Source organism: Gymnoscopelus microlampas (assembly GCF_963454915.1).
Source record: "Gymnoscopelus microlampas genome assembly, chromosome: 13".
Lineage (NCBI taxonomy): Eukaryota > Metazoa > Chordata > Actinopteri > Myctophiformes > Myctophidae > Gymnoscopelus > Gymnoscopelus microlampas.
The window spans coordinates 19,606,297-19,633,876 of record NC_139950.1 but is presented as its reverse complement, the minus strand read 5'-3'; the positions used below and the strand labels follow the sequence as shown (position 1 = coordinate 19,633,876).

The 27,580-nt window shown below is 39.5% G+C and overlaps 2 protein-coding genes across 3 annotated transcripts; both read right to left on the bottom strand.

Moving 5' to 3' along the window:
* Nucleotides 1-1,069: 1,069 nt before the first annotated feature.
* LOC311058585 (coiled-coil domain-containing protein 40-like) lies at nucleotides 1,070-4,015 on the bottom strand (the record flags this gene model as incomplete). The annotated part of the gene is made up of 1 exon (XM_084076047.1): nucleotides 1,070-4,015. The coding sequence occupies one exon, from the start codon at nucleotides 4,013-4,015 to the stop codon at nucleotides 1,070-1,072; it is 2,946 nt and encodes a 981-aa protein (XP_083932173.1).
* A 4,768-nt stretch (nucleotides 4,016-8,783) lies between these two features.
* On the bottom strand, nucleotides 8,784-24,575 carry fam204a (family with sequence similarity 204 member A). 2 transcript variants are annotated; one of them, XM_084076411.1, is made up of 7 exons: nucleotides 24,225-24,575; nucleotides 23,250-23,331; nucleotides 22,865-22,898; nucleotides 22,299-22,401; nucleotides 20,423-20,512; nucleotides 9,954-10,063; nucleotides 8,784-9,459 (listed from the first exon to the last, which is right to left on the bottom strand). In XM_084076411.1, exons 1-7 carry the CDS (start codon nucleotides 24,441-24,443, stop codon nucleotides 9,408-9,410), a joined length of 690 nt encoding a protein of 229 aa, XP_083932537.1. In that variant the 5' UTR covers nucleotides 24,444-24,575; the 3' UTR covers nucleotides 8,784-9,407. The 2 variants fall into 2 exon arrangements, with proteins under 2 accessions (XP_083932537.1, XP_083932538.1); XM_084076412.1 differs by having other exon boundaries at nucleotides 22,865-22,895.
* Between the last annotated feature and the right edge of the window lie 3,005 nt (nucleotides 24,576-27,580).

Here is a 27,580-nt window from a genome sequence, read left to right as displayed (position 1 = left end):
CACAATTTAAACTCAAGTCTCATTACAGAGATAATTAATGGTTTAATTAGCACAAATTCTCACCAACTAACAGCTTCTCAGCCAGTCCTGTTGAATAGATTGACAAGTCTAAAAGACAATGCAGAAAGATCTACTTTCCCATTACATTTTGCTACATATTTATTCAAAACACAATGCTTGAGAAACTAATGTATGAATGTGTTTCTTTTGCTCAGGAGTTTTCCTTCATTGCAAATGATACAAACTTTTAATGCTGATGCTCTGCTCATTTTTCTCATTGTACTGACTCCGCATGCACATTAAACTATTAAAATAACATACCAGGGCACAGATCGTCCAAATATGTGCAATGCAAACTAAGTAGGTAGACTTTTAATTCCCATTGCCTTGAAGCAAGAATAATAATTTTACACTGCAGAAAAAATATATAGCATTGTGAATAAAAGTAATTCAATAATCATAACTGCGCCACATTTCTTTTACATTCTGTTTGCAATAACTTTACAAGAATATGAATGTGGGGAACACATTTCAGAAGTACTAGGCCGGTGCCCACCTACTCGGGGCTGATGCAAGTAGGGAATGCATGCCTCATCCATTCATGCGATTCCTCTTGTACCCAGTGCAGTACTCACTACTACAAACGATACAGGGATGTCATCAACAACTGCTGACATACATGTACATGCATATAAATAGGAGACTGACAGATCCACAGACAGACAGATACAGAGATAATGTGCATCACGCTGTAAAGGAAGAGATACTGTACATTGTACACTCCAACTTTATTGGCACAACGGTACAAACGTGACGCAAAGCGCCATGAAGCTCATAGGTTGGGTTAGCCAATCAGGGAAATCCGGGAGGGACAGACAGACAGACAGACAGACAGACAGACAGACAGACACACACTTCTGGAATGTATAGATAGATAACTGGAAAGGTGAATATTACACATACAAAAAAGATAAATATGAAATAAATCAATCAATCAAATGTAAAAAAGACGCTCCACTTGTCAAAACTCCCTCTCTATAACACCCACCATGAGAGCCGCCATAGTCTCCTACGGAGCCTGTTTACGTGATTCCAGCATAAGTTTCAGCTTGCGAAGGGCTCCCTGGTGCTGGGGGAACTCATCACAGATGCGGTGTACGATGGTGCTCACTTGGCGCACACGATCCCTCTGACGCTCCAGCATAAGTTCAACTTGCTCGCTGTTGGAGAGGGCCTTGTATCGACCCTCACACACTGCCTTCAACTTGGCGGCTCTATTCTGGAGAGCCACCAAGCAACTGAAGTTCCTGTCTTTGGTGTCCTGGAGATTATGCAGGTCAGAGGCCAGGGTAGTGCTGTGCCTTTTGAGCTCGGTTAGCTGCTGCTTCTTCTCCTCCAGACTGTTGACCAGATCTGCCTTTTTCTCTAGCAGTTCTTTGATCGTCTGCTCACACTTCACCACTAGCTTGTGTTTCTCCTGGATCTTGCGGCACAGGCCTTGGTTGATGCGGACCAGGTGGTCAGAATGTGCTGTTTGTTTGTGGTCAGTGCGGGCCTGTGCCTCACAATGTAAAACGATACTGTCCTTTTTGTTCACTGCTGCTTCACTTTCCCTAATGAGCTGCTGCTGCTGCTTCATCAGCCGGTTGTAGTTCCCCTCCATGCGATGAATCTCTATTTTCATCAAACTAATGTCGTCTTGGCCCACGTCCATATATGAACGAACCTCCCTTGTCAGTTTCAGCTTCTTCTCCCACAGCATGACTTGGTGCTCAGCCTCCGCCAGACTGCTGAGCAGTTGGTCCTTCTCATCCAGGATGCTCTCCAGTCTCATCTGCATCTCTATGGACGCTTCCTCAGCCTCCTTGATTCTGCGTACAAAGTCGTTCTCCATCAGGATGTTCTCGTTCTCCAGGTTCTGTTGCATCTGTCCCTTTGTATTGAGTAGGGAGTTGAGTCTCATTATGTCTGACAACAGTGTCCTCTTATCCCTCTCCAGCTGCTCCAGCTCACGCTGTTGCCCGGTAATCTCACCCTCAATACGGATTTTCCTCTGCTCCAGGACCATGTGTAGTGTTTGCTGTTGGATCATGTCCTCTCGGGCCGCCTGCCTCTCTTCCGTCAGTCTCACTAGCTCCCGCTGCTGCCTCATCCACGACTGCTGGTCCTCCATGATCTGGACTTCCAGTACTTCGACCTCCTTTGCCAATGAGGTGGCTTTCATCTGCAGCTCATATAATTTCAGGTTTTCTTGTCCACTACTTTTTTCGATCTGTTCGATCTTAGTTTTGAGAGTGTTGAGGAAGATGCCCTTATTCTTAATGACATTGACACGGATACTGATCTTGTTCTGGCTCTCAGCGAGCAGCGTGTTGTAATTGGCGATCTCCAGCTCTCGATTCTCCAAGGTACGGGTCAGTTCGGCCAGGCTCTGTCTGACTTCACTGCTCCCCAAACACGCCGCTGCTATATCATCCTCCATCTGCCACAAGGTGGAGATCCTGTCCTTCTTTGTCGCGGCCAGCTGGTCGATGAGTTTCTTGGAGTTCTTGGCGACCTTGTTATGAGCGAGCTCCTGCTGTATCTGGGTCATGATTCTCTCCTTCAGCTCGAAACTCACAGCGCTCTCATTCTCCAACTGTTTTGTCAGGTCTTTCAGGTGTATTTGGTTTTTGTCACTTTCCTTGTTGAGCCTGGTGAGGAGACACTTCTTCTCCTGAAGGTTGGAGTCATAGGTGCTGTACTCAGCCTTCAAGGCCTCCTGTTCTGCCAGGGATTGACGGATCATTATCCTGTTATTTGCGCTGTTCAGCCTGGCCTGCTTCAGCTGCACGTGAAGTTGCTCATTCTGGTCTTGCTCTTTAGTGATGTTTTTCTTGTAGTCTTGAATCTGATAGTCCAGTAAAAGCAGTTCTTGGTTGGCAACACGCAGGGCGTTTTGCATGTCGGTGAACGCTTCATCTTTTTTCTTCATAGCCACCAGACTGCTGTTCCACTGCCCCAACATCTGTCTACGCTCCATTTGCAGAGACTCCATCGCCATTGTGGCCTCAGAGATGTACTCCTTGGCAGCCTTGGTCTCTTTTTCCTGGGCCATAGTCTTGGCCTCATAAATACCTACCTGCTCTGTCAGTCTATCCATGTCTTCTGTCAGACGCTCCACATACAAATCCTGCCCATATTTCTGCTCCTCAGCCATGGTCTTCTCAGCCTGAGCTTTATGTGTGGCAGTCTTCATGACTTTGATGTCAGAGCGAAGATCAGTGGTGATCTCCTTCATGTATAAGAGTCTTAGCCTCAGGTTCTCTTTCTCTGCCTGTAGTTGGGACACGTGGGTCCTATCTTCACTAACCTGGCTGGCTATGTTGTGATACTGGCTCTTTGTGGCCTCTAACTGATCCTGGGCCTGCTGGCGCTCAGCTGTGGCCAGTGCTATGGCCTGATGATGGTCCTCTAGACTGGTCAGGCATCTGAGCAGGTGCTCCTGTACTCTGGACAGACTCTCACCCAATTCATCTCTGCGTTTCAACTGTATCTTCTCCAATGCACACTTTTCCTTCAAATCCTCATTAATCCTTTCAAGCTGCTTTCTAAGGTGGTTCTTCAAGGCTGCCTGGAACCTTTCCACCAGGGGATGTTCAGGGTCAAGAATGATGAGTGCATCCTCTTCCTCACCCTCCATCATCTGTTCCTCTGTCAGTAGCTGATCCTCAGAGTGTTCTGCTGAGGTTGTTGGTGAAGAGAAGACATCATCACTGTAGCCAAGCTGAGATTGAGGGTTAGAGTCAGTGAGAGCTGATAGATTTGACTGCTCTCCGTCAGAAAGATCCCCAGGGCTGTCAGCGTCAACTGGCAGCTCTTCTTCACCCTCCATCTCTTCCTCTGTCAGTGGTCGCTGAACCTCAGAATCATCGATATCTAATGGATTTGACTGCTCCCCGTTGGACGGAGGGTCTGAGGCTTCCTCTCTCTCCTGATCCGCTCCTCCCACATCACTCTCAGGCAGGTCATTCATTATCTGGTTGGTATCCTTCCCGGAGGACCCTGGAATAGTTAGTTTATGTCTCTTTCCGTCCTCCGTAGGATTCTCGTAACACTGCAACGATCAAACCCCTCGAACCTATTGGTCTCAAAACTGGAATAAATCAAGCATGGATTTCTATTCTTCATATTTTATATTGGCTGTGGTGACATCAGCATTAGTCCCTACCTCGCATTGTGATTGGCTGATAGGCAACGTTAGTGCTTCCAAATATATAACTCTGTGCTCATATTGTTTCCTGCACCTGTATTCTAGTGGTGGCAGCCGACCGCAAACTTAGGCAGGCTAGTTTGTGTGTTCTTTGTATTCAATGAATAGTGCAGGATCCATTCTCAGCTGATAGCATTTTGTGCAGTATATAAGAGTACTTGTCTATGATGTATCTGTGACGTATGACTTCATATTTGGGTTAGACTGCCATTGACTTCCATAAGATTAAAATTAAATTGAACACAATAATGGTAAAAACATTAATGGAGGTACTGCCTTGGCCCATGTGCAAGAAATCTGGTGGTTTGCGAGACTAGCCCCATTCATATTTGAACTATTTATATTGCTTGCTGGACGTAAAAAGTCTGTCCACACCAAGCACTATAGCTAAAATATATCATTCACTACTGTCATCATTATAGTTGTGGTGTGGACATCCACTTGAGTTAGAACAATTGTAAAAACAATATGTTATAGTTAGAGTATACCTTTCGCCTGGTAGCAAGGTTCCTAAATCTTGTAACACAACACTCCCTCGCTTTTTACCCCACTATATCCAATGATTGATCAGTTTTTAAGTTTCTTTATCATTAGATTCGATATTTGATATTATCAGACATGTTAGACTCATTGAAAACACACATCCATGGTTTTGGTGACTGACACCGTCTTTGTGTGAGAGGGCCATTTTGTTCAAATAACCTTAAATTTGCTTTGTTTTGAAAATGACAAAAATATAAAAAATAATAATGGTTATTTAAAAAACATGCCCCCCTTACACATTAGGACAATATCAGAATCAGGGCCATGGGACATCAAGGACGTATCTAGTTCATGTGGGAATTATTACGCTGATGTAGCTACTAGCTACTACGCTGATGTACTGAAACAACACAAGGTTTCCGTACATACTGTATATACTGTAGACCAGGCTTCTGATTATAACAGCGCCATGTGTGCACTCGCTCCATCATAATACAAACCATAGGTTGGCTGCTTGGACCCTGCAGGGAGACTGCAGGTGCAGAAAGTATGCAAATAAATAAAATATATAGTACACTCATTCCTGTTTATTCCTAGACCCGAAACCCGTAGCCTAAGTATGTTACCCATTGTGTGCCTTTCAGCACAGATGCACATACTGTACTGTATGCACACGCAGACACAAACTATCCCGACCACGGAAAGAGGAAATATCCTTTGAAGGTACAAGCGCTGTGTGACTACTGTAAACATACAGTAGTACTGATTCATAGATATTGACACAATGCCACTTATTCTCAAGTTTGCAAAATCATTTTCAATTTCAAAGTCAGCCTACTAAGATTGTCTCAGCAAGATGTTGAAAAACTTGTCCATGCAGTCAACTTGACTACTGGTGTCCGTGTCTTTACACGTCTCTAAAGAAAAACAAGTTGTGGTTTATTCAGAATGCTGCAGCTCGAGTCTTCACTAAGTCCAAGAAACAACGTTGCAATCGTCTGTGTGAAGGCGGTGACGTTTCTACATTTTCTTGACTGCTGGGGATCAGTTATGCCTATGCTTTCATGAAAGTTATATTTAACCCTGTAGAACCTGAACTATGAAGGAAAGGTCAGAAAATTCCAACATTTTGAAAAGGGACACTTTATTGGGTCTTTAAACATTTTAGATTTTTTTTTAACTGTCCTTTGTATGATTTATTTGTTGTATCATATTTGATACAAGGGGTATTACTGCCTTGGGGTATTACTGGTTTTACTGCCTCCCCCTGGCCAGCCGAGGCGCCTGATGGAGGGGAAAGGAACTGGTTGGAACAACGTGTTCCTTCCACGCGCTACGTCCAACCAAGGAAACTCTCCCCTGTCAGGTGACAAGAAGGTCAGTTGGCTCTCATGCATTGAAGGAGGCATGAGCTCGGCCCTGGCCTCCCTAGGTTGGTAGAGGGAGTGTAGTGCCCAGGATTACATAGAGATTGGCACTGGGTGTAAAAAATAGGGTTACAAAATCGTGGGATAAAAAAAATAAAAAAATAAAAAAATCAAGTCGGTTTTAACATTACAAAAAAAAACATTTTAGACCTGTAGTATCAAATATGATACAAATCGTAAAGGACTATAGACCTGTAGTATCAAATATGTTACAAACACTTTGACATCATAAAAAACAAACTCCAATGCTAAATTTTGAGAGCTCATAAGTGCATTCAAGTTATCCAACACTTATTTCAAAATATTAGTAAAGATATACTAGGAAAACTTGCCCGAACTGCTTAAAAAATAATTGTTTGTTAGTAGTGCATCAACCTCTCCTGTTTAGTTGATGGCAGCCATTTTGGGTCAGACCACCTGAGGCTCTGTAACTACCTGCAATGCAAATGGTATGGTCCAGGGGGAAGTGGGGATGTGTCAGATATGATACAACAGGTTCTTGGTCCAAGTATTGATTACACTGATTTATTAAAAAATCAGTGTAATGTGTGTATCATATATGATACGTTTGGTGATATAGGGTTAAACCCACAAGATGGCTCCTCGTCAGTCATGGTTGAGAGCTATTTCTTGCTCATGTGTGACTCCTACTTATTACTTGTGGTTATACAGTAGCTGCAAGACTTAACAACAACAAACAAATAAACAGTAGTAATGGTGCTACTTGTTTGGTGTGCCTTTCATTCAATTTAACCACATAAACCATATACTTACAGTTGACCGTGGTCCCCCAGGGGTTTATACTTTGTGCCAAATCTACACCAAATCTCTTTGGAAATAGCCGATCTACTGTACAAGTTCACAATGCGTTGGTGTTACGATGTGTTGTGAGCTTGTAGATCTTCTATTTTCGCAGAATATTCGCCTATTTTTGCCAAATGTTTACCTATAATGACATGCCCAGAAAAGGGACAGTGTGTTTAAGTTGTTTTAATGAGAAGTCAGTATTAATATGATGGACTATGAGCTTTCAAATATGATGAGCTTTGTCCAGAAACATCCGCAACACAATTTCTTTACGTCTTCATGTCTTTGTCATGCTTTTACAGTAGCTCCTCTCCAGTGTAAGACATGCCCAACTACAGTACATGGTGTACAGAAATTGCTTGTTAGTCCAGGGGCCAAGCCATATTTTGGTACCACCTAAGGTGACCGTAAAGTTTTTGCATTTTTGTCTTCCTACATGTCTCTAGTTTATATTTTGGTATGATAACCCTTCCAATCTTGTAGCTTAATGGCAGTTATCACTACCTACTGGCTAATGTATCCGGTAGGAGACACAAAGTAGAATCTTTGTGTCTCCTACACCCGGGCATGAAATTATTGCGATAAAAAACAAAATATATCCATGTATTCAAGGCTTCATGGGGTGTGCAATTGATAGAAAATCAATCATTTTTTGGGTGAACTCCTCTTTAAGTTTCCCAGGGGGACTCTGTACCCATTCAGCTATGACCACCCTAGACCGAAGGAGGGTCAACTTTTACAAGCTTATGGAAAGCAGTCTTTTTGCAAACACCAAAAATCTGAGAAGTTATCAATTGCACACCCCATGAAGCCTTGAATACATGGATATATTTTGTTTTTTGTCACAATAATTTGATGCCCGGGTGTATTTCCGGTAGGAGACACAAAGATTCTACTTTGTGTCTCCTACCGGATACATTAGCCGGTAGGTAGTGATAACTGCCATTAAGCTACAAGATTGGAAGGGTTATCATACCAAAATATAAACTAGAGACATGTAGGAAGACAAAAATACAAAAACTTTACGGTCACCTTAGGTGGTACCAATTTGCGAAAATATCAGTGTTGGCCCCTGGACTATGTTGGAGCTCTTCTGGCGACCGGCACTGTCCATTTGTGGACATACTACCAAAATAGAGAAATCCAACACAAGGCACTATCTCGGCACTGACAGATTTGTGGCCACTGTGAGAACTGCAGGACCTGGACGAGTCAGGCTCAGGCTTGTTTGTTTTAGTTGCGTGCGGGGTTGCACACGGAAAATAGCCGATCTACAAGCTCACAATGCGTCGTGCTGCAACGCATTGTGAACTTGTAGATCGGCTATTTTCGGTATAAATCGGGCATCAACCCCTCATAAGCAGTTGCACCCCCCCTCTACCCCCTGCTAAGGCAGACAACATTGGAGACACTGAAAGGGAGAGCTCATCATATGATTAACAGTCAGTGTAGGCTTGGTTAGAAACATTGTATGCCTCTTGTTTGGGCTAGGGAACAATAGCATCTCTCTCACAGGATGGGCGAGGGCCAACAGCAAAGCCTCCGTTTCATGTCTCACACGTTCCCCCGCTCACTCAACTTTTCAGTTTACGACCGCTCACAACAGTTTACAGCAGCCAAAAACGTTTCATTTTGTTCTTGCTAAATCCTATCGCACATTATCCTGTACATTGCATTAGTCCACTAATCTTGCCTTTCTCTTCCTCTGAAGAAGAAAGGAGTGCCTTCGTGATTAACCCACTTTACAGCAATAAATAAACGCATCATCCAGTAATGTACACCAGATTTAATTTGAAGGAAAAAGGCCAGAACGCTCAAATCACAGAAATTTAATGAAAAATAATACACAATGCTGCCACCAATGGGTGCCTTCAGAATTAATTTGAACGCTCTGTAATTTATTTTCCCTTATACTCGCTGGCTTTTCACAGCCTAATCATGTGACTTTTTAACCACCACAATATCGTCGCTGTCGGGTGGAAACCTTGTATGTCCAAAAACTTTGCTTTTCAGGAAATGGAAAGAAGAATCTGTGTTCCAATGGATCTAATGTAGTCGGAAGCTCTTATTAATACTTTTCATTGGTTCAATATTCATAAAACCCACACTTAACCACATTCACTTTCAAAATGTTTCAAAAAAATAACAAAAATAGCAGATCTACAAGCTCACAATGTGCTTTGAGCTTGCAGCTCTGCTATTTTAACCACTTCATTTATACTTCATTTATATGAAGAAAAAAAACATTAAAATTTAAAAGTTGAAATATGGAGGTTTCTGCCCGACAGTGACGATAACGCTGGTGTGAACTGCTGAAAAACATACCTGAAGTAAAGTACATGAACATTCTGCCTGCTACAGTAATAATAACTCAAACGTAATTGTATAACTCAAATTCTAATTCAAACTCCCAGCAATCTTCTGTTCCTCTGCGTTTGTTACATGTAACCCATGTTGCTTTTGGTTTCCCACCTCCTTTTAGCTTCAAACCTGAAAGACAGAAAATGTGCACTGTAAAATCTCAAAATGGTTTGAAAGTTAAAGGGGCGTGATATTATTTGATAAAATTAAGTGGTAATGGGTGATACAATTAAAATCTTTCATTATTTAAAACAATGGCCTTGTTTTCCAGTGGTATGGAGCGTGCCTTGTGTCGTGTTTTTCTAGCGGTTTCATCCAATCAGGAGAGAGAGCAAGTGAAATTGGACATGAGGAAACAGAAAGAATTAGCAAACAAAATTGTAACGGGAACACTATAGAATTAGAGCTGATGAATGATCTTTGTGGGGTTCTCTCTTGATTGGATAAAATGTGGTACCGACCTGAAATGTATTTTCTGTTTACTAAAGAGCTGAAGAGATAGGGAGACCCCTGTTACTGAACAAACACTCACAACAATGATTACAGTCTGGCCACCATGCGGTTGTCTTATGGTACAGTATAGCTAACTAACACTAGCATAAGGACAAAACATCATACCGTACCCCCAAGTAATTTGGTTCTTCCGTTTTTGGGCTGCCCGTGAAGCTTCCTCTTCCTGTTTATGCTCAACGTAGTCACGGCAATCAGCTGCTTGTGCAATTTTCACGCCCAACTATTGAGAGGGAGACAAAGACAAGTCCCATAATGATTAGAGAATGTAATGCCTAATTTATAATCGGTCATACGTGTCCCGTACCAAAAATAGTAGATCTACAAGTATCACGTGTCGCAATGTGAGATTGTAGATTGGATATTTTTTTACGCTGGACAGCTTCGTACGACTATATAAATCAAACTTAAATTAGTCTCTCTGACAGGTAAAAACTCTGTTCTAAAACTTCAGTCCTGGAGCTGTAGTTGTCATTTAGAATTTATAGTTAAGATATATGCTACTTCAAATGAATCAACAAATAAATAAATAAAACCTTTCTTCCCCCTTTCAGATTGATTTGCAGAAGAAGTATGCTGCTTTTTTTCAGCTACTGTTTCAGTTTCTATTGTTCTAATAATTTAATAACCCATGCTCGACGTTTTCAGGTCAGGCATGAAATCATCCACAGAAAGGAGCAACGTTCTATAAGTCTTCCTGGGACCGTTAAAAGTAGACCGTAACATTGTTCAATTAAGTACAGGGCTGTAGCCATATACAACAGAACATGTACTATACAACTCATTATATTCAAAAATAAAATGAAATATAAAACACAGTATACTGTATACAGTGGGTTTTGAGAGGCTATATCAGGATAAAATGCATTCACAGTAGCAGATTTAAAAAAAAACTCACAATCATCCTATGAACACGCACACATGTCCATGCATGTGCGCGCACACACACATACACCTTGTATATGCAGTGGACACACTTTTGGCTCAAGCATTTACAAGCACAATTTCGCTCAGTCTCAGCTAGTGGGATTGTCTTTCACGTGTATATAATCTAGGTTGCTTTGTGTGTGTGATGTAATTTAAGGGGAAGTTAAAATGTAAGACTTGCCTTTTTACACTCAATGTTCTCTTTCTTTGCCTTTGGTTTCATTTATCTATGTATTTGTTATTGTTTGTTGATGCATAATGTGCTAATAAAATAAAAACTAAAACAAAACCAATGTACAGTAACCTACTTCCCCTTTCTTTTTCCCCTTTAAAAAAAACCTTGTTACTGGGGCCCTTTTCCCCCAGTCAGCAGTTGTGTAAATTAGACTTTCCGTTTTGGAATACTGCAGGCAGTCCCTGAAATCAGAAGTGAAGAGAATGACCGTGACTGCAAGAGGCAAACATTCAAATCCCAGGGAGGACATGTGTGTATTGTGGAACAGAATAATCCGAATCACCCCAGTCACACAGAAGCACGGGAAACAAAGGGAAAAATCCTGCCTCCTCTGTCACTCCTGAGATAGGTTTATTATTCAACCAAAGGCAAACTTTGATAAACAACTTGGAACAATTTCACCAAACCTTCTGGTAATTCTCTGTAATATTCAAAGTACAATCAGGGGAAAGAAAGTCTTAAGGTAATGAAGAAATGTGCCACCATTGCGCCACTTGGAGAGAAAAAAAGACCTGCTGGGAAAAAAATGTTTCAATTATAATTAAGTGGGATAAACTTTATTAGAAAGACTGAAACTAAAATATCTCCTAATGCATGCTGGGATTAAGCAGGTCAGAGCGAGCAGGCAGGAAAAATTAAACTCTAAAGGCTTTTTATCACCATATTTCAGGAACCAAGGGTGTAAAATGTTCTAATTTGGGATACATTAAAAGCCATAAAGGTCTTTCAAAAAGATTAATGGTACTTTGCTTGGATTTAAGATAAGGGCTTCAGCTGGCTGCAAGTGCTGGGCTCTGGCAGGGCCCTCAAGGCATTCATCTATACAGTCACTTGGAAGATTTGTGAAAAGCGTCTGCATAACCTGAAGCGAACTATGACAGTTTTCTAATTCCTTGTCGTTTTATAGGTTTTAAAGTCCATGAATTATGTTTTCCAGTCAAGTGTTGGAGGAGAACAAAGTTACGATCTGTGATTGCTATTATGCGTTTCCAGTAGATTTGTTGGCAGATAAAGCACGTTTAACTCTTGAGTGTACAAATGGAACCAAATGGACGCGTAAGTGTCTAGTTGGATGATTTGGTGCCATTTGTACACTCAATAATAGTTACAAATGGATCAATTAACATTGAGGATTTTATAGTGTAGGTCCTTCACTAAATGTTTTTGAATGATTGGGATGCATGCTGTGTTTTATTTAATTGTTGATACATCTCAGGATAGGTCCTGCTTTCCAGATTAAAAAATATATATTAAGTCGGTGTTTGATATGCTTTGTTCTGAGAGACTAAATTAAATGAAACTGTGAGATGCTAAATGGCTTCTTTTGGAGATTTACACCCAGAGATTTAGCTTTTTTCCCCCTACACGAGGATTACCCACATTAACCTGCACTCCTGTGGGGCGCATTTGAAATGCAAAGGTCTTGAAAACACGCCTTCTAAAACATTCCAAAAAAAACAAAATTAAAACCCACTACCCACACTCCCCCTCCCCAACACACCACACCCCCGTTTCCGTTTTCCTTTAAATTCACTACAGAACAGTTACTATATTTAAAGCATTAAAAGGTTTTTAATTTTTTCTCTTTTTTTTATCAGTTTAGTCAACAATCCCTGATTGTCTTTGCTGGGGCTCAACATTAATGTCAACCAAGTTACCTAGGAGACAGACCAGATCAAAGAAACAAAAAAGAAAAAAAAGAAAAGCGCCCTCAAATGTCTGATTAATCAAGCCTGCAAACAGCTTATTTCTTTTAGCCTGCATGCAAGTATGAAAATGAGATTCCGAGAGCAGTACATTGTGGAGATTTGTTCATTCTTATCTGAACAAAGCCAGCGGCAGCTTATTTCATGGATCACTGGCGCTGTCAGCGCTGTGGTACCAAGCAGGTGACAGCTCCTCTTTCTGTGGCGAGAACAAAATTAGCAAAAAGTCGGCACAAATTAGCCTCTCATATTTTCAGTAATATGACATTATTTTTCATTTACTTTTTTGATCCACTTTTCAGGATTTCCCCCCCCACTCCCCCCTCCCCTTTGCATGCATCTTAGTGCCAAATCCTTTCACATCAGAAGCTGGGGGGGGGGGGGGGGGGGTGAGAATGTGCAGCAAGAATGAAAATACAAAGCTGGCTGCAAGACGCAAAACCTCCTGCATGCTTTGTTTAAAGCGCCCATGAAAGACTGTTTTTCCTATAGTACGCGTACATTAATATACAATACTATGTCCATCACAACCAATTCTCCTGCGTTGTTGGTTTTCTCCCTTTCTCCCTTAAATCTGTCCTCTACGTCATCCTGTTAAAAACACGGTTTATTCATGGGATTAATACTATGACCTCTGGATGATTTGAAGGCATAAAATTCTTTGTGCACAATGATCGCACTGCAGCGGCAGCTTAGGGCCACTAGGAGGGTTAAGTCAATAGTACCGTGTTGGGGTCGTCATGGAGATTCAAGTGGACTCCCAAACACGGGGCCTCAATACAACACTTCAAGCACAGGGTCTATGTAAGCCATGTAGAAGATAAACCAAGTCCATATTAATAACAATCGCAAACACTGGATTTATTTGTGTTTCACTTCCACCGCATATTTTCTTAGGTGTATCGTCACTCAAAGAAGCCTTCTGTCTTCTATAAGCAGTGCCATTTTCACAGTGACTTATACAAAAGAAAAATACTGTCATTTAAACAACAGTAGCTCCAAAAAGACAATAGTTCAATGAAAAATGAGGGAAATTATGTCTGCATATGGATAAAGTATTAAAGCTCCCATTAACGATACAAAATAAATGATGGCTTTAAGAAAGAAATGGCCTTAAACCCATTCATAAATTTCCCATCCAGGGAAGCCTCTTCCAATTAAAACGTGTGAGAGGTGGATTAACAAGGGCTATATGGCTTTGCTTCGCTGAATCACCTCCCCGAGCTGCTCCACTGCATTTGACGTGTAAACGATTAATGACCGGCCTAATTCCCTTATCACTCTACCTTAATGCCTAAATAATGTGGCCTTAGTCAACTTTGGAAAGCAGGGCTATATAAGAAAGGAATGAATATCAGATTAGGCAGCTCACGTGTAATTTCAGTGTAATTTCTAAGAATTGAGCTGTAGACGAAAGCAAAATGAGGTTTCTGGCTGAAAAGTCTCTAAACGGTGGTCTCAGAAATATACAGAATGGGCAACAGATCTCGTTCAATCAACACTACTCGTGATATCACCCAAGAAGAAAGTAAACACTTCTCGATCTGCTTTTGTTTTTCTTGCCTGTTGCATAGCATTATTGAAAGCAATACTATGATGCAAAGATTAAATATTTATATTAATATAAATTTCATATTAGATATTGTAAATGGAATGCGGCACTAGCATACCATATGACCATCACCATATCACCTTGTGTGCATGGTGTTATACTGTAAAGGGTAGTGGGCAAGTGGCTTTAGTTTGAGAGGAACTTACAACAAACAGATCACACCTCATTGAAATTCAAACACTATGAATGTATCAATACCCATAGTCGATGATCTATAGTACAGTAGTATACAACTAATATGTACTATTGGTATCCCAAGTACATGTTATTAAAACATATCATACATTAATATTACTACATCCTCATACTATTCTCCTAATAGATTATCAGACTTTCATGGTGGCAGCCATAAGTGGTTTATGTAATCTTGCCACCACTTTGACAAACAGCATTACATGGCATGCAAAAAGACAGCCACTCCAGGGAAGACACAGCAGAACAGCCAGTAGTATAATGCATGTCTCTATTTTCTCTTCTTATAATCTGATGCAAGATACACATGACTGTCATCTTTAGGGACTAGGGGGGGAAAAATCTGAAAGTTCGCCTGCTTTGTGCACATTCCATTATCTTGCCTCTTCTGAGTAGGGTAGGCTTATTAGCAAGCTTTGAACTCACACTTACAGTAATATGCCATCAACAGTTTTATAAGCTAATTAGAAAAAACAGTTTAATTAATGAGTGACTGGCAATAAAATGGCAATCATGAAAAAAGAATCCAAGGGTGCTAAGCTTCCACTACCACCAATTAAGGCCTAATTACAAACAAATTATATATGTGTTTTGCTGTGGGCTTTAATTTAAGAAAAAATGGCTTTAATTAAAAGAGAAAACATGCTAATTAATTAAACAGCACACAAATCTACATAGAAAAGTATGCTTTGTCTATCAAGTAATTAATGAAATACAATAATCCAAATGAGATTCGCAGGCATTTGATAAAAGCTTAGTACCCATTTCAAAATCCATTTCAAAATTAATGGGCGAACATTTAATGTGAGTCATCCAGAGATACAATAAAAGTTCATTCAGTGATAAATTGCTTAGGCTGAAGGAAAAATGAACAAAGAGGAGAGTTTCCCTAAACTACTCTACAGCCGCCTAGGGGGCCTTGCAGGGTAGAGTCAGCCTCATATTCTGATGCGGGGCGGGGAAACAAAAAATCTGATAAGGCATACTTTCCACAAAGGCAATGCTCATTAATTTTTTGATTACAAACATGGGCATGGCAGGCAAAGGTGGTGAGAAGAAAAAGGGGTGAAATAACATAAATAACATGAAATACTCTTAGTTAAGCTCTTTGTCTCAACTAACCCACCATGTCTCCTCAAACAAAGCATGGCGGGCCACCTTTGTTTCACAGTATTTAAGCAAGGCTTTCCAAAGGGTATATTTCAAGGACAGAGTTGCTTTCTTTTCAGTAGCTTCTAATTTAAATCCGAGCTGAAGTCTAATGAGGGGTATTATAACCTGCATGTTGTGGACTCTGGAACCATGGCGAATGGCCCTAAAGACAAATAATGTAATATGCTTAATTGTGCCTACTGTGCAAAATATTAAGAGTGCATACTATTTCCTCAATAAAGACTGTCCATATGAATTCGGGCAAAAGTGCTTGGTAGTTACTGATTCACATGAAGTGATAACTTACCAGTACTGTACTATGTATCATTCAGGGTATGAAGTCATGACCAAAGTCTTAAGTGCCATTGAGTGGGATATTGGAGAAGATGCCAGACAACCCTAGCAGATTTGAATTTGTCAAGGGAATTGCAATTCTGTTGGGTTTTTCATTGCAAACAGGTTGTCATGTGTATGATAGATAGTCCAATACCCAAATGACCTCAAGTCCATTGGAATCAAGGGGTTAAAAACGATTCATTGATGAAAGAGGGCAAGGGAAGTTGACATAATTTCACAGAGCAACAAATGGTAATTCAACTGACCGAACAATGCAGTTAATTGGTATCGAAAGACTGAAATAATGCACGTCTTGTACCTCATCATGAGTAGGGTATGATAGCTGACAACCTAAAGCAGCAATATGCTGTGTTTATGCATACGTCTTCAGTCTTACAAAGTAAAACATTGTATTTTTCTATTTATTTTCACGCTGTTTATTATTATTCATCACCCATTTTTTGTCATTTCCCCCAGTGTACTGCACCCCCTGTCACTGCCACCCCTCCCTGTTGGCCTGGGGATGGTGCAGATGCCCACCTGTCTCCTCCAATACACAATGCTGTCACCAGCTGCTTCTTTTCACCTGACAGAAAGGAGTTCCTATAGGCGAGTGTAACGTACATGGTGGTTCACACTATCTCCTCCATATCCCCTTCCCGCTGAATTTCGGTGTAAATTTAAGCGGTCGGACAAGCCATAGGCAACACTGCAGGGAATTGATACTGGGGCGTCCGTGGTGATGGGCGAGTGTTTTACCCCTAGTCTACGCCACCCGATTGCCCCCCAGGGAGTTATTTGTTGTAAGGGAGATGCTAACATGACAACAAGGTTGGACAGGTGGGCGTGATTATTAAAGTACAGTAGCAATATGATTTACAAAGGCATTATACTGTATGTTTTACTGTATCTTGATTGATTCTTGCATAAACAATAATTCAAGTCATGATGACAGCGCAAATGACCCTATAGGTCATCCTACAAAGGGTGCAACTTTGCAATTTGGAGTATTGATGGGTAGTCTTTGAAACACACACAGATATTTGGGGACGTGGCTGAGTCTGGCTTTGTCTTGTACAGTAGGTGCAAACAACACAGGTATCAGCATTGAGTTTGTGAGATGGATCGTATAAAGTGGGGGACCTACAACATGAAAAATTAGGACAATTTGTTTTTCAAGCTCCCAAGCCACAAAAGGGAGCCATATTCACACAAGCACCTTTGTTTGCACCGCCCAACACACTCACGTGACATCGATTTCCTTCCCCTATTCGCCTGTACTAGGACATGACGTCACTGTAGCTAAAAGAATCTGCTTTTAATTTCACTGTGATTTCACTGTCTCAATTTCAGTACAGCAACAGCTCTTCTGGATGCTATCAAGTCTCCTAAGGGGGGGCAAGCTGGTTATATATAGTAGTCACTTAATGTTATGCTAATTACAAAAATTAATTAGTCCATATGCAACTCATAGCAGTGTAACATAAATTGGAATAATCAAAGAATGACCTCCCAGTCATTGTAATTGGAGGGCTTGTACAATTTAATCTTTTGAACTAAGAATGTAAATGTACTTCAGGAGCCAGAAGTTATTTCTAATCATTTTGAGACTTCCACATTTTATGAGAACAACACACAACAAACTTTAACTACTGAGAAAGCTTACAAAACACAATTTTATGAGCAAAGAAGCCCCATCTGTATAGTGGTTTCCTAACATCCGTGTGGTATATAAAACAAATATAGGATGCTGTGCCTCAGCAAGATATGCACTACATGAATAATATCCACTTTAACATGAATAATATGGGATTGCTTCACATCATCTTTTCCTAAAACTTTCACCCAAACTTAAAAGTGGAGCATTTTAAAACAACAGAAAATATTAAAAAATTGTAGTAAGAAGTAAATCTCAAAGCAACCTGAAATATCCAAGCAATGTGTATTAGGAGTTCCACAGATGAAAGACGTACATATCAGAAGTTGTAACAAGTCTTCAAAAAAGGTTTTACCAATTGGTTTAATGTTGAGATTAAAAACAAGAAAGTAAAGCAGTGGAACTCATTAATTGATTTCAGAAAGCAGAAATAAACATTTTGGTATTATAAAGGAGGATTCTCACAGCAAGCGTTCTATCTTCTTCCATTTCCTTTTGGTTTGAGAAGATAAGCACTAAACTGTTAGATTTAGGATGAAAATACATTGAAACATTGCCCTCAAATAAGCACCAGGGTTTTGCCTAACAAACTATGCCTAAAGGGACAAACATGCCTCTTTAGTTCTTCACAGCTGTCAAATGCTTTTACATTTTTGCTAAGAAAACCTGTTTCCATTCTTCCAGTAAAAAGCCTGCCACAATCATGTCTTGTTGTTATGACCGTAAACAAATTAAACATCCAAACCATTCCATACCAAATGAGCCACTCAATTATAACCTTGAAATTGAATCTGGCCACAGTGGGGATTATTGATCCTCTAAATGTTTGTCACAGTGCTCCTGTCAAAAGTGAACAGGAATGTACTAGTAAACAAACATTTTGGTCTCTTAAATGCTAGCGAACGCCTCAAGCACAACTAATATCATTCAAGATAAGCCTAAACGCTGTTCAAAAGTGATTCAATGCTCAGTTTCTTACAAATTCCCTGGCTTTTACTCACCAGGTTGTAAAAAGTACATTTAGTAGACCAATCACCTCTCATTGCCTTTTGGATGAATCGGTCTATTTTGTACTCACAGGAAATGGGTTACAACTTGGAATCATCAGGGGTTTGGGATTTGAAAATGGCCATTTCACCACCCTTGTGAAATTAAGTTATCACCGCTAAACAATGAAATATGGCTGCCAGACTGCTGTCAAGTCCCATCAAGTTCCTGGCAAGATTCAAGGCAGGTTGACACAGAGACAAGAACCTCAGCTAAGTCTGCCCCAATCCACCTGCACAATAAGAGGCTTTCTCAAACTACAGTACAGTTGCTGCTTTTCCAGCGACAGGCAAGTACTTATAATTTAACTTCCAATATTTGACCACTTTGCAGCTGGTAAAAGTACTGTATGAAGGACTGACACACTATTGCACTGGTTTAACCTAGCAAATACTGGACCATCATTCCCTTTACAAATTGTTACTATCGGGTAGATTCCGTGTGTGTGTGTGTGTGTGTGTGTGTGTGTGTGTGTGTGTGTGTGTGTGTGTGTGTGTGTGTGTGTGTGTGTGTGTGTGTGTGTGTGTGTATATAAAAAACTTTTTTTTTCATAAACTAGTGCCCTATTTTATACTTTGCCGTATGGCAGTGTCACGCGATAGTTGGGGAAATAGTTGGATCTACAATCTCATAACATCATCGCCTATAGTATAATGACATGCCTAAATAGGGACGCCAGGTTGAAAGTGGTTAAGTCTGTCTGTGGGTTTTATAAATATTTAACTAAAGAGCTTATGACTAAATAATAACTAAATTGGAGCCATTGGAACACACATTGTTTTTGTTTTTCTATTTCCTGAAAAGTAACAGTTATATGGATATGGATATAAAAGCCATCAGTCTCCTTGAACTGTATACAGTATGAAGCGAATGCTCTGGAATCTCTTTATGGATGCTCATTTCCTACAATTCCAGAATGATTCCGATTCTAAACTGTGTTTATTTGAACCATTCAAGCATTAGGATGTTCAAGATAATTAATAAATGTTATTCAAATTGTGGGCTAAATGTTACAAAGAATAAGAAACCAATTTAAATAAAGTAAATACAAGACTGAAACATCTGTGCATGTGCATTCTGAAATGCTTGGTTAACTCTGCAGAGTTGCATAAATGTTTTTAGTGGGATTAGAATTATAAAGTTCAAAAGAATGACATCTTGTGATTTTCATTACATTGTCATCATATCTACAATTCTGTTGTGGTCCATCATCTCATAGAACAAAGAAGTGCAGTTTTGACTGTAGTGTATGGTGATTCACCCCCCACTTGAAGAAGCGGCACTACAGACGTATGTCTTTTTAACCACAATTATGTGTATGTGTATGGACTACATTTTCTGCTAAATTAGTTTCAAACCACTTGATCCTTGGTGCCTGCCAAGGCGGTTGGTTACAAAACTTCAGGCACTGCATTTAGGGACATGTACACTTCAAAGGTATGAAACTCTTACCTGCAGAAAGATTTAGCAGTGGGCTTGAAAGCAATGTACCCTTCATTAAAAAGCAGAGCCAAAAGTCCTTTCGACATTGCAGCACTTCAAAACTAAGGGGAGGGCTTTCCATTAACTCAATGTAAAAGGGCTGCAGGACTCAATAGTGGGTGTCTGTGTGTGTGTTTTTGTTCCTCTATGTCTTTGCAGGAGAAATGGCCACGGATCCATTAGGCTGATTTGTCACAGCGGGAGCACCCCAAAGATCTCTTATCAGCAGTACGTACCTCTCGAGTGGCGAGCCTGTCGCTCATCTCCTCCGCCTTTGCTATGTCCCCTTCAGCGATGGCACTCTCTATGCTCTTTTCTAGGCCGGACTGCGGAAGAGGAAAAAGATTGAGTTTTTTTTTCTCTCTCTCCCTCTCTTTTTTTCAGACAGGGGGTAGAGGGAAAAAAAATCAAAGAGTTACTTCAAAAGTCTCCAGGGCCTTATTTTTAATATGATTGCTATTACTACAAATATGTAGATTTCTCTTCACAAATGAAAACCTTTTTGATTGGATATTAGTGGGGAAATCTTAGAAATGCTACAGGAGATTACCAAACATAAATGTGACTCTTTAATTACACATTTCCATTACAGGCCTAAGCGGAGTGGGTGCAAACATGCCCCTGGCTACAATGATGGGACTATCTGAGGAAGCAGAGTACAAAATAATGTCTCCTTCCCCAAAATTGTATCATGCTAGAAACATACAGTAGCAAAGAAAAGGGCTTTAATGATTGTGACACTCTTCTGATGTGTTCTTTCTTGTTTGTAGACCTCTATTAACTTCTAAAACAGCACAATGGCACATGTCTAAAAATGCATACAAAGGAATTACACTAAAGCTTGGAAGATACACTGTACATTATTATGACTGTTGCATTGTTTTTTTAGTTTTTTTTTTACACGTAACACGTTAAAGTAAGAGACAAACAGACATGACCATCATTACTTACCACCAATATTATTTTCTACAATGTCCCTTGAACTAGTTTGAAATAAAACTTACTGTATGACTAAAAGTAAAATGAAAAAGCTATCTCCCAGCAACTACAGTATAGCTTTTTTGCAACTGATAGCATGTGAAAGGCTTTTGAGTATTTAATATTACATATTAATTACACAAAAAAGAATCTGAGCGTTGAATGTCTTCTCATTATGTTGACATGACAAGTTCTGTTTCATTCAGCTGGTTAATCATTTCTTTATCCATTCAAAGTTCAAAATGAAGGCAAAATCAGCAGAAAACTCAATTTAATGGTTCTTTGAGATACTTTGAGCTCAAAATAATAATCCAAATAACTATTAAAAGGATTTGCAATTGAATTATGAACATTTCCCAATGAGCTGTTCAGCTAAATTTGCAGATGTTTTGCTTCATGGGCATTTTTAAATGTGTTATTCATCTATTTAAAAATATATATACATATAATTTAAGTGGAACTTAAGTTCATGGTAAATTTCTATTTAAGATCCAATACTTCTCAATAGTTAATTTGACACCTGCCCATGTATTATGTCCCAGATTCAACCAAAAAACAACCATTGATAAAATACAGGATATAGCAAACTCACTACATGAAACATTGCAATGCATTGTGACATTTGCTATATATATATATATATATATATATATATATATATATATATATATATATATATATATATATGCTGTGTGTGTGCATAATGTTATTTTATTAAAACATTTTAATGATGATTTTAGCCAATAATGACATGCTCCAAATATGGATGCCAGGTTGAAAGTGTTTAAACAAGGGAAGTTGTCATTATCAGTGTTTTGAGTAAGAAATTACTCGCAAGATGCTCACCTCCTTGTCAGAAAATACTTCCATCTTACTTTAATTTTAGCCCTACTGCAGAGGACAGAAGAATCATCTTAATCGAATCACTAAATGTAGCTTAACAGAATCCTTCATATTCTTACTAGTGTCTGCCTGTCTGGTTGAGCTACCCAAAGGATTCAGATAATCCACCTGTCATATGAAATAAAACAATGACAGGGTGTATGGGCAATGAAATATAAAAGATCTTAATGTGTTTGTAATAGCTACAGTACCATAGTGATGGAAAGGTTTGAAGGCAGGTGTCTTTGTTACCTTGGGAGGGGGTTTGCTACACGCAGGGGGCTGAAATCTATCATTTACACCAAAATACTGCTTAAGCTCATCCCAGGGTTTCTCAGGCTCAGCTTGATGCTCTCTGTTAAGAGAAGAAAAGAATCATGAAAAATGTATGTAAGTGCGTTAATTATATTCTTAATTCTTTTTACCAGCAATATGACAAAAAAGAATCGATAATTGCTTTAAAAAAATGTATAATCAATTACTAATCGATCCCTATTTTGGGCATGCGATGCAGTGTGTTTTGAGCTTGTATATGATCTATTTCACTACTTTTGCACCGTTTAAGTACTGTACACAACGCTTAAGTTGTTAATCAATGTGTAAGTATACTGTATATACAAATATTCTTTTAAATGTACACGCTTCTAGATTATTTTAAAAAGTAGTCGATTAAATAATCGCTAAGGAAATATTCGATAGTTGCAGCTCTACACAAATACATATCACAGTTATGCACCTACAGTACGGTACCAGCTGTAAATGTGAACTTCTGTAATTGCACTGTTCAATCAATCTGGCTGTAAAGGCATCTTATTTACCTTTCTTCTGTTGAATCCTTGTTAATGGTTCCTGCTGAATAACACAATATAAATCAATCACATGATGTGGAAAAACACAACACGACAGCATGACATGCATCTTTTACCAGAGGTAAAACCAGTTAACATGCTATTCTGAGGCTGGCCTGATGATTACTATACAGCTAATGGGCTGGCCTGTGGCTCTAAGGGGAATAATACATTTCTCTTCATCCTACTTGTATACAAAATTACTTAAATTCCTGGATCAAAGTCAGTTTTCAATAACTATTACACAACTATAGTAGCGTAAGGCGACTCTGTGGCATGCTCCAGTCTACTGTATTATAGTGTGCTAAACCTATTATCAAGTGTTTGTAAATGTCCTTTGTAAAATCAAAGAGACCTTTCTTATGTCTTCTTCGTCTTTTTCTGAAGTCCTTTGTTTCCTTGATCTCATTTTTCTTCTTCTGCAGCTCTTTAAATTTCTGTGCACACACGCACGCACACGCACACGCACACACACACACACACACACACACACACACACACACAGAGCATCAAAATATGGAATTCCCTTTTTGCTTTGCAGGGGGGGGTGCAGCCTTCTCGAAATGTTATCTTATAGACAGAGTGACCACTGGTACACTTCCAAAAATGTCACCGTTGGATGTGGGATGGAGATAGGTTAATCAACACGACACAGTATGCTACTACTATTACTAGCCTTGTGTCAAAATCGATAAAATACATCTATGATAGTCTTGATCCAGGACTATACTGTTACAACAATTTGAACCAATTCAAGTGCAGCTCCCTGAATGGCATTTTGGAAAGAATACTCACATTTTTTACTTAAGTAAAAGTATCAATACTGCAATTAATGTAGAAATACTCTGCTACAAGTGAAAGTCAGGAATTCAAAATTGACTTGAGTGAAAGTACAAAAGTATTGGTATCAAAATGTACTTAAAGTACTGTACCAAAGGTAAAAGTACTCATTATGCAGAAATGTCCCATTTCAAGTTTTCAAAATGTATCGAAATCTTTTGAAAATAGCAGATAAGCTCACTATGCGTCGCGATGTGAGCTTGTAGATCGGCTATTTTCAACTTGCCAAAATGTATATAGGACTGAAGTGCTGTTTATATTTTGTAATCAAAATCTGCAAAGTAACTACTAAAGTTTTTAAATAATTCTAGGGGAGTACAATATTACAATATTTTCCTCTGAGATGTAGTGGAGTAGATGTAAAAGTATTGAAAATTGGAAATACTCCAGTAAAGTAAAAAAAGAAATACCTCAAAACTGTACTTATAAGTACAGTACTTGAGTAAATGTATTTCGTTACTTTACACCACTGCATTTTGCAACAACATACTTGCCACGTTTCCTGGGAAATCCCAGGCAAGCTGGATTCATGATCTTGGACAGTGTGGAGAGTGTGAGAGGAGTCTGGACCACTGTTGTTATCATTATTATTAATAGTCCCAGCATCTCTCAACTTCTCCCTGTCCTCTGTGTTGTTGTGATCAGCCTCCTCTTCATCTGAGCTGAGATCATCTTCTGTAAAGCCCTTGGGTAGGAGTCCACAGTACATAGTATATGCGCTTTAGGAGGAGCTTATAAAGACATTAATTATTTGATGACTGTTTTATGAAATTAATAGAAAAAGCTACACAAAGCGGTCGATCTGTTTATTTTTTTACACCATATAGAGAATGAGCATACACATTTCCGGGGTAAACAGTGTGACGTTACAAAGAACACAGTACCGATTGGTCGAACACAGGCTCGCACTTCAGCCCTGAAACATGACTGTCATATCATGACAGTCATGGATGAACTTCTACCTGGTGTTTGCACCTTCTCAATTTATAACTCGTACATCTACATATACGTTCAAATGTCAAATATAAAGTGCTAAACCTATGGCCACATATGTTGCAATTATGTACGGTTTCTCATAAGTACCCGTATATTCCGTCTTGTTCAATAAAAATCATTTTAATCCGATTGGTGGCCATTTCCCCCGTATTTTCTCCATTTGCTTTCAAACACGGGACCCTATTGGTTGGGAGGTGTATTGCACTCTGATAGATTATAACTCTATGAGAAAATGGCCACCAATCAAATTAAAATACTTTTTATTGAACAATATAAAAAAATACGGGTCCTTTTAAGGACCCGTACATTATTGTAACATCTGTGGCCATAAATTAAGCACTTTATATTTGAAATTTGCACGTTTTCCATTTATGGTCTGTATATCTACTTAAACGTTCAAACACCAGGTTGAAGTTCATCCATGACGGTCGTGACAGACGACCGTCTTTAGCTTAACATCCAATCACAAATGTACTCAGAAGAGTAGCGCAACTAGAACATGAGACGAATGCTGCTATTGGCTGTGATGTATACGCACTCATATCTGCGTGGCGAAAATAGCAGATCTGCAAGCTCACAAGGCTTTGCGATGCGACGCGTTGTTAGCTTGTAGATTGGCTATGTTTGGTGCGCTACTCAGTCGTACCGTACGAGGAAGTATAGGCTTGGGAAAGTACAATTGTGGCCTGACTTGCACAGTATGTAGGCTAATTGGATCATTATATCTCCATGATTTAGATGACTTGTTGTGAAACATATTAATGATGTATCACAGATGCTCTACTCCAAACAGTACCACAGTCAGTCACAACAGGTAAGGAAGCTGTGTTTTGAAGCAAACCCAGGTGTCTTATTAGACCTATACAGACTGAGTACTTCTGTGAATTAACCAGGAATTGCTCGAATGTTAAAGTGTATTTTTGTGTCATGTTCTCAGGAAGATAAGCGCTCTTTTGTGACCAGTGGCTCGCAATTTATTCAAACTGCTTGGGGCATTACATTATTATTAGAATGATTAGCATGCAAATCTTGTATAGCTCCTGGCTTTGGCAAAGAGACCTCCACACTTAAATTGCTCTTTCACACTAACTCACATTAGGCTTTCTTTTGGTTGCATTTTATTGCAAAGCCAATAATCTACATAAATTATACTCTATATTTTGTGCCCTGTGATTGTAGACTTGCAAGACCCCTAACACTCATAATATAGAAATAAGGAGACCCATACTCAAGTTCACATAGTCCAGTATTCTACATACACCATTCAAGCAGACTAATAATTAACTAATTATCTGACATTCATGAATCATAAAAGGAAGCCAAAGCAGGATCTGCCTAAATAATATTTTGACTTTAAACTGGCCCCAATCTACAACAACTAGCCCTGAAGACCTTGCATTCTCCTTGGACTTTGTACCCTCCATGAGAAATGCACAGTAAAATCCTGAATATCAGTCAGAATATGGAAATGGACCCAAAATGTCCATTTGAATACTCAGATTTAAATGAACACCCAGGATTTCACTGTGTGCAATGTTGCTCTACTGTGCTTTGCAAATGTAATGCATATTAAACTGCTGATAGGGCTTACGCTATATTGAAAGTCATCTTGAACATGTAAAATCTCTATCTGATCCCCTAAAATATGCAACCATTAACTGGTATCACTCACTCAGCTGGCTTTAATTACTTGTGTGACAAGTTGATGAGCAGGGTAGACTCTGAGGGTAAATGAGAGTCATAAAGTCCTGTTAATACTAAACAGTTTTGCTGTCAGAGGTCTGATCATTCTTTATTGATTACTAGACTTTGTGTTCTATTTCACACTTGAATTATTATTTCTGAGCTTCCACTACCTCTCCCCCCCCTCTCTCTCTCTCTCTCTCTCTCTCTCTGTCTCTCTCTGTGTGTGTCTCTCTCTCTCTCTCTCTCTCTCTCTCTCTCTCTCTCTCTCTCTCTCTCTCTCTGTGTGTCTCTCTCTCTCTCTCTCTAACTATTTCTTGATCCCTCCCTCTTCTTTTTCCTCTCTCCCTCTCTCTGGCATGTGCTCCAGTTCATTATTTCCATCATTTCCTGGTAATTTGGAGTTGGCTGTTTAAAACTTAGAGCCTCTTATTAAGTTTTGGCCATGGTGGATAAGAGGCAGGACTGTAAGAGCACAGAGATAAACTAATCATCTTAAAACCCTAATTATTAGTATCTTACTGTGACAGACTGTTTTTTGCGAGGCAGCCAAATTGAGCCTCAAATGAGGAAAGGCATATCTGTGTGGAAGTGGTAATAATTTTAAGTCATCTTGATCTGGCATGGTGTGGCAGAATTCATTAGTGCAGATTAGCACTGTGTGTACAAAGTAAATGAGATATCTAATGGCAAACGTGGAGGTCCAGAGACTCTTAATTCCCTTCCCAATATGAGGCATGGTGGTAAGAGGTGATTATATATACTTTAACATTCTGACTTTTGCTATGTACATTTAACCATTGGAATTGACCTTTCACCTTCCGCTGTACATTTGCTGCTATCTTAGACCATGGGAAGGTGAGGAGAATGAACTCCAAATCAGATTATACAGTGTTACTCTGATGCAGGGTAGAGCAGAATTTTTTTATTTTTTTATTTTTTTATTTTTTGGCAAGGATATGAAAGAAGTTAATTATGTGTGTAAGGCGGAAGGTTTGGGGGCGAAAAAATAAGATTACAGAGAATAATTTGCTGATATAATTACACCAAAATTGGGTACACACAATCGTAAAATACATGTATTGCTTGACCCGGGTTAGCCAGTGAAATAAATCCTCCTTCTATAGCCTTTGTTAATTTGTTTTTATCATCTCCAAGTGGTGTTTG

What these genes read in the sequence shown, in the direction of transcription:
- fam204a (XM_084076411.1), bottom strand. Translation starts at nt 24,443, where the DNA reads ATGTACTGTGGACTCCTACCCAAGGGCTTTACAGAAGATGATCTCAGC. An exon ending in ACGAAGAAGACATAAGAAAG is followed by an intron (nt 22,899 to 23,249) that starts GTCTCTTTGATT and finishes TGTGTTATTCAG; the next exon opens with CAGGAACCATTAACAAGGAT. An exon ending in ACAGGCTCGCCACTCGAGAG is followed by an intron (nt 10,064 to 20,422) that starts GTACGTACTGCT and finishes CCCTCTCAATAG; the next exon opens with TTGGGCGTGAAAATTGCACA.